This window comes from Cervus canadensis, chromosome 4 (genome assembly GCF_019320065.1).
Source record: "Cervus canadensis isolate Bull #8, Minnesota chromosome 4, ASM1932006v1, whole genome shotgun sequence".
NCBI classification, from domain to species: domain Eukaryota; kingdom Metazoa; phylum Chordata; class Mammalia; order Artiodactyla; family Cervidae; genus Cervus; species Cervus canadensis.
Window position 1 is genome coordinate 89,133,995 of NC_057389.1, and position 6,737 is coordinate 89,140,731.

At 53.9% G+C, this 6,737-nt stretch overlaps 1 protein-coding gene across 2 annotated transcripts; it reads left to right on the plus strand.

The window, feature by feature from the left end:
* The first annotated feature begins 1 nt into the window (after position 1).
* TNFSF9 (TNF superfamily member 9) lies at positions 2-6,277 on the plus strand. 2 transcript variants are annotated; one of them, XM_043466381.1, is made up of 3 exons: positions 2-2,659; positions 3,314-3,350; positions 4,470-6,277. In XM_043466381.1, exons 1-3 carry the CDS (start codon positions 2,156-2,158, stop codon positions 4,925-4,927), a joined length of 999 nt encoding a protein of 332 aa, XP_043322316.1. In that variant the 5' UTR covers positions 2-2,155; the 3' UTR covers positions 4,928-6,277. The 2 variants fall into 2 exon arrangements, with proteins under 2 accessions (XP_043322316.1, XP_043322317.1); XM_043466382.1 differs by having other exon boundaries at positions 3,317-3,350.
* The last annotated feature ends 460 nt before the right edge of the window (positions 6,278-6,737 follow it).

Genomic DNA, 6,737 nt, shown 5'->3' on the forward strand with positions numbered 1-6,737 from the left:
CAAAATGAAAACACACAAAATGTCAGTGAACTAAGGTTTTTCCACCTCTAGAATCCATGCAGGTAACTATTATACTTCATTCATTCCTTTATTCAATGAATACTATCAAGGCCTATAATTTTCTAGGTACTGGAGGTAGCATGGAAACCAGGCAGGCAAAGAGACTCCTCTTTGGGACTTAACAGTTTCTTGGGGCAAAACAACCATGAGCAAGTAAACAAACGAACAAGAATATCTCACGTGGTGGAAACTGCTAGTAAGGAAATTTCAAGGGGTGATGTAACTGGGGCCCGAGAGAGAGACACTTTCGTTTGGGTTGTCCGAGATGGTGCCTGGGAGTTCTCTGAATTCCTCTTTTTTGTCAGCTCAGGCAAACCTTGTCTGTGAGCTGCCTTGGGGTGGGGTTTAATAATAAACGGAATGGCCCGTGGCCTGTGAGCTTCTTGGCAGAGCGATGGTTATCTGGTGAAGCCTCTTTGTCCTCAAAATCTTTGTATCTATCTTCCTGGCTGGTCAGATTCCTCCGAGAAAAGATCCCACCCATCCCCATCTTTCAGGTCCTGGCTGCTGGGTAGGGGGCGAGGGTCAAGGTGAAACAGTTTCAACTCTTGCATTCAAGTTCACACATTTGATTCACACATGATCCTAGCATGATTCTTCTGTTATCAACTGCATTCCTCCCACCAGAAATATTGAGATTTCCGTGGTCTGGAGGGGAAAAAAAGGCAACCAAGAAATGGCTGTGTTTCCACCCTACTGGAGAGCAGAGCTGGTATCTCTTTTCGGAATTTACTTTCAACCAACGCTTCTACTTTAGCTGCCACCTACCACATCTCTTTTGGAGTTGGCAGGAGGGCACCAATAACTGAGGCGTGAGACATGGTGGTTGATGGTGGTATTTTGCTAGGGAATGTGTATTTGGCATTCCACCCCATGGCTGACATGTTTTGGCTTAGGTTTTAAGACAGTCCCTTAACTATGGTTGCAGTGAGATTTTGGGAGACAGTAAAAGTAGGCGCTGGACTTTAATTCATCCTCTTTACTCAGAAGGACAGCTGACCGCAGATCTGGGGAAAAGAACATTCCACGCGTAGGGGACAGCAGGTGTGAAGGAACAACCTTGGTACAACGCAGTGGGTTCTTCAACTTGGGCAAGTGTCAGAATGTTCTTAAAGGCTCCATCAGACACTGACTTCACGGCTTCAGTTCCCAGAATGTCACTAGGTCTGGCTGAGGTGCTAGAATTTGCAGAGCTAGCAAGTCCCCAGGTGATGCTGGTTTGGGCACCGCGCTTTTTTATAAACCGCTAGTATTAACGGAAGCGTTTTACACCTAGGTGTCAACAAGAGCCAGTATCATTAGTGTTTTCTCCTTTTAATTCCTCAGAGAGGCTTAATACAAGGTTGAATACAGGGCCGGTATCCGATCTTTGTTCAGTTGAACCAAAACACCCCTCCCCCCATTTCCTGGGCCGCTGGTGGACGGGTGAGATCAATTCCCGGGTCCATTCTCCCTTGCGCTATAGGGGAAGTGAGACCTGAAGAAGGATGGCGAGGTCTACCCTGCTGGTCTGGGCAGAGCCGGGCTTCTATGGGAGCCCAGGGCTTTTCTAGGGCTGGCCATCTGTCAATCCACGGTTGCTTCCTCTTTTGGGGCAGAGTTTTGGCCTCATCTCCGCTCCTCCTCCCGCCCCCGCGGACACCACGGGAGCGCGAACGGGAAATTTGAGTTTCCTCCGCCTCACTCAAGATTGTCCCTTTCCTACAAGGGGAATTTCTCCACCTGGACTCTCCAGCCTTTTGCTTGTGGGGTCCAGGGAGCCCCTGACGGGAAGCGTCTAGGTGGGTGGGTGGGGGCAGGCCAGGGAAGGTCCGGGGTCGCGGGAAAAGAGAGGGAAGTAGAGGGAGGACTAAGCAGAGCACTCGGGGTTCCACCGGGAGGACTTATGCTCCAGAGGACAAGCGGTCTGAGGCCTGGCTCTTCTTTGACTCCTCGAGGAAGTGCTGAGTTTAGGGGAACCCTGGGGAAGCCCCAATGCTGAGGGGGGCTCTAGGGAGGGATAAGAAATCGGGGAAAGAGACAAAAGAGAGAAGCAGAAAGGCGAGGAGATAACCAGGGAGATGCAAGAGAGATAACTGGGGATCAAGAGGATTTGATGGAGCAGAGCGTGGAGAGCTCCAGAGAGAAAAGGAGACGGAGAGATTCAGGGAAGAGAAAGTTGGGGAAAGTTTGGACCGAAGTTGGCCGGGGCGGGGCGGGGCCTCACGGGGCGGGGCGGGCGGGAACCAACCTACCCAGCGGGTCGCTGGGATCCCCTCGGCCACTCCCCGGAAAGCAGGGCTTAGCTATAAAGGGCCGTGCGCTGGACCCAGCTCGCAGCCGCCCGCAGCCGGCCATGCACTCCAACACACTCGTCACCCCGGACCCCGAGGCCCAGCGGTCGCCCGCGTCCCCGGGTCGCGTCTGCAACCCGCTGCCCTGGGCTCTGAGCGCCGCGCTGCTGCTGCTTGCCGCTGCCTGCGCCACCTGCGTGGTGCGGGTCTGGGGCGTCCCCGGAACTCCTGCCTCGCCGGTTTCCAGTCCCGCGCCCAGTTCGATTCTCCCCGTGGGCCTGGAGCAGACTTCCGACCCCCACGCCCGCCTCCCCAACTCTCCGCAGGTGAGATACTGCCCGATCTGGACCCCGAGAGAGACATGTACCCAGCCCCGGGACCCCTTCTCCATCTGCGTCCCCGCCTCCCGCGAGGTCTTTTCTGCGTCCCAGGCCGAGGGTGGAGAGACCCACCCCCCGTCCTTCTTGGATTTCTGAGGGCACCAATTCTTTATCCAGGTCTCCAGGGGGGCGCCATTCTTAATCCTAACCCCTCGTGAGACCCCATCTGCACCCCGGGCTTCAGATGGGGACCGTTTCACCAACGCGCACCCCGAGGGACACTGTCTGCAACCATCGGGGGGTTTCCCTTTTCTTTCGTAACTCGCGGAGAACCTCGGTTTTCTCCCGGACTCGTAGGGTACTCTCCTTTCCCCCTCAAGACTGCAGTGTCAAGCCCCCTGGAGGGACTGTCTCCTCATTTCCATCCTAAGTCCTTGGGGTCCTTTCCTTGCAGACGGCTAGGGCTGGGGCAGCGTGTGTGTGTGTGTGTGTGTGTGTGTGCGCGCGGGGGGGGGGGGGTTCTTTTGGAACGGGAATGGACGGGACCATAAAGACTGTAGGCTCAAGGCCTGCGCAGATCCCGGGGACCCCACTTTCCAGGGGGCTGCGTGTTGCGAGTAGGAGGACCTTTATCCACTTTCCATTTGTCCTTTCTCTCAGCAGGGCGTGTTCGCTCAGCTGGTGGTGGCCGATGGTGGTGAGTGACCCCCTAAAGATTCGGGGGTGCGGGGGGAGGGTGCACAAAATGGGAGAGCTCCGGGAGAGGGAAGCACCCCCACCCCCCGACCCAATCTGACCTTCTTTCCCTCCCTTCTCTGAAAAGCTCCCCATACCCTCTTAGAACCTCGGCTGTCCCTCTCCGGGTCTCCTCCTCCTCTGACCTCCATCTGTGTCCACCTCAGACCCCCGCCCTCTTAATGCTGGGCCTGGATCCGCGCAAATCTCAGCCGGGTCGGCTCCCTCCTACTGGACTCTGGGAGATCCGGACCCCTCCTCCCCAGCCCTGTTTCCCCTCCCTCACTTCTGGAAACCCTGTTTACCACTCACTTCCCTTCCCGGCTTCCGGAGACCCTCCTCCTCCTCCTCCTTCTCTTCCCTCTTCGGGAGACTCTTTACCTGTTCCCTCTGCCCCTTCCTCTCCCAGACTCTGCTCCCCACTCTCCCTCTGTAGAGGGTCCCCCTTTCCTCGCCCTCTTCTGGGGACTCTTCTCCCCAGCCCTTTCCCTCCCCCTTCCGGACTCTCCTGCAACCTCCTCTCCTCTCTTTGAAATTCCCTCCTTCTTCACTCTCCACCCCTTTCCCTCTCCCGTTAGCTTTCCTCTAGGATCTTCGCTCCTTCCTGACAAGCTTCCCTTCCCCGCCCTCTCCCTCTCGTCCCGCCTCCTTCTCAGTCCCTCCATTCTATCCCCTCTCGGCCCGCCCCCTCTCTCTCCAAACCCCTTCCTCCCATCCCTAGGACCCCCCCTTTCCCCTCCATCATCCTTTCTGGCATTACATGTCCTCCTCCTCCTGGCTCCTGGAAGTCTCTCTCCCTCCACCGACACCCCCTCTCACCCCTCCGCTTCTTCAGTCTCCAGCTTTCTGAGTCTCTCCCCCCTCCCCCTGAATCCTTTCCTCCCTTCTTAGCCCCTCTTTCCCCTCCTCAAGCCCCACTTCCCTCCGAGACCCTTTTCCTTCTCCGAGTTCCCTGATCTTTCTCACAGACCCCTCCCTACGTCTGCCCCTCCCTTCGAGCCGCCCCCCCTTTCCCAGGGCTATGCTCCCCGCCCACCAGCCCTGCACACCTGCTCGGCTAACCCTCCTTCCCCTCCCACAGCACAGCTGACGGAAGGGCCGGTGCAGTGGCGGAGTGAGCAGGGGTTGACAGGTGTGACTCTGGCGCCAGGCGTGCGCTATGACAAGCACACCCAAGAGCTGGTGGTCCCCGAGGCCGGAGTCTACTATGTTTTCTTGCACTTGACCCTGAAGCGCGTGATGGCCAGCAACCACAACAGCTCCGACTCCGTCTCCGTGGCCCTGGACCCGCAGCCTCGCCAAGCTGGGGCCGCCCTGACCCTGACCTTGGACTTGCCACCCCCACCCTCGGGGAACTCAGCAGCTGGTTTCCGGAGCAGCTTGCTGCACCTGGATGCAGGGCAGCGCTTGAGTGTCTACCTGCGCCCCGCCATCCAGGAGCCTCTCTCCTGGCAGCTCTCAGCCGAAGCCACGGTCTGGGGCCTCTTCCGCGTGGCCGCCCAAGTTCCCAGTGGACTTCCCTTGTCAAAGCTCACGTGACCCCAGGGCTAGGTGTCACCTCCTGGAACGAGACTGCATCTTCCCTTCCTCCTTTGGGGCCCCAGGTGACGGGACCCAGCTCCTCTACCTCACTGGGCTGGCCAGGGGTCAGTGCTGCTGACCGCTTCCTCCAGGATCCTCTGGGTCCCTCGGTATTTATTCTGAGCTGAGCTCAGACACTGTACATTATTTTAATCCATTCAACTCATATTTATTGAGCTGCTGCTCCATGCCAGGCACTGTACAAGGCTAGAGAAATAGGAGCAAATAAAATAGACCCTCTCCCCATCCTTATTTATGTTAATATGTGAGAAATAGAGACTCATTTCCAACCCCTCTCCTCCCCACTCCATGGGACTCATGGGGCTAACTTGTGGGAGGGGGTCCAAGTATCTATGCTGCGTGAGCTTTATTCACTCATGCAAAATTTATCAGGCACTGTTTTAGGTGTTGGGGATTCAGCCAGGAACAAGATAAGATAAAACCTTCAGCTTTTGCCCAGCTGGTGGTCTAATATGCTGGCTTTACACTATGACTGTGTGTGACCCTGTTTAACTGGGACATACGGGAGGGTGTGAGGTGGTACCTGATGCTGGATAATAAAATATTTTTATATATTATGACTGCTATGTATTGTACATTTACTAGACAATGTGAGTTATCTTGAGGCTTCAAACTGCGCTGTGCCTTAGGCATGGGATTTTTGTTATTCTCGTGACCTTATTTCTATGCCCTTGAGATAGTTTACTGTATCTGGCAGTGGAAATACTGTATAATTCCGTTTTGCAGGACATTGCTTGTCAACTCCGTGTTCAGTGTCACCACACTAGTAACTTAAGATGGACCATGGTGATGGTATTTACACTAGGGGAAGCGGCAAAGCTTACAAGTCCAGTATGATGTACTGTTTGTTGATTGCCTACACTCAAAAGTGCTGGGAAAACATGTTCACCATGCAGATGACATTTATGTGGGTTTTGTCTGTAACTGTTATATTGTGACTAGCACATAAAAAAATCGAGGAAGTCTTTCTATAGTGCTGTCAAACCATTATCTGATTTAGCAAAGAAGTTCCAAGCATCATCAAAAAGCAAGTGAAGTGTGAACACACATCTTGATTGTTTCGTTCCGTCTCTGTGTCTAGAGGAAAATATCAACCTCCATTCGCTTGTTTCTCACCTGCAAGCATAGACTGGCTTTGGGTTACAAGAGTGGAAAAAAAAAAAAAACGAGAAAGTTGTTCTGTGACACTCAGTTTTGGCTGTATGGAAGCAGTGGGGAGTATCTTATTTTATCGCTGGAGGTTGCATGCTAAACATTTATGCCAATAAAATTTATAATAAATACAGATTCAATTCTCTCTTTTTTAAATAATTTATTTTCGTTTATTCATTTTGCTGCATTGGGACTTAAGTTGCAGCACTTGAAGACCTTTTGATCTTTTGAGCACACGAGATCTTCAGATGTGGCGTGTGGAATCTAGTTTCTTGACCAGGGATTGAACCCGGGCCCCCTGCATTGGGAGCTTGGAGTCTTAGCCACTGGACCATTTTCTGCTTCATGAGAGCTGGTTGTTAAACATTTGCTAGCACCCCACTGTCCTGACCAGTTCTCCCAACCCCCCTAGTTTTCCCATCATGAAAATCTGCCCCTTGGCCCATTTAAACCAGATGGACCTTGGATCCTGGGGCTGAGGTGGGCAGGGAGGTTTCCATAGAGCTGGTGACCTTGATGGGGACTTAAGAGAAGTGGTGGAGGTGAGGAGGAAGGGGAAGAACTTTGCCCGTGGTAGACAGCCAGGAGGGTGTGT

Excerpts from the sequence above, each read along its gene's own strand:
- TNFSF9 (XM_043466381.1), top strand. The coding sequence starts at position 2,156 with ATGGAGCAGAGCGTGGAGAGCTCCAGAGAGAAAAGGAGACGGAGAGAT. Across the intron at positions 2,660-3,313 it reads GCCTCCCCAACTCTCCGCAG|CAGGGCGTGTTCGCTCAGCT; the intron begins GTGAGATACTGC and ends CCTTTCTCTCAG. Across the intron at positions 3,351-4,469 it reads GCTGGTGGTGGCCGATGGTG|CACAGCTGACGGAAGGGCCG; the intron begins GTGAGTGACCCC and ends CCCCTCCCACAG.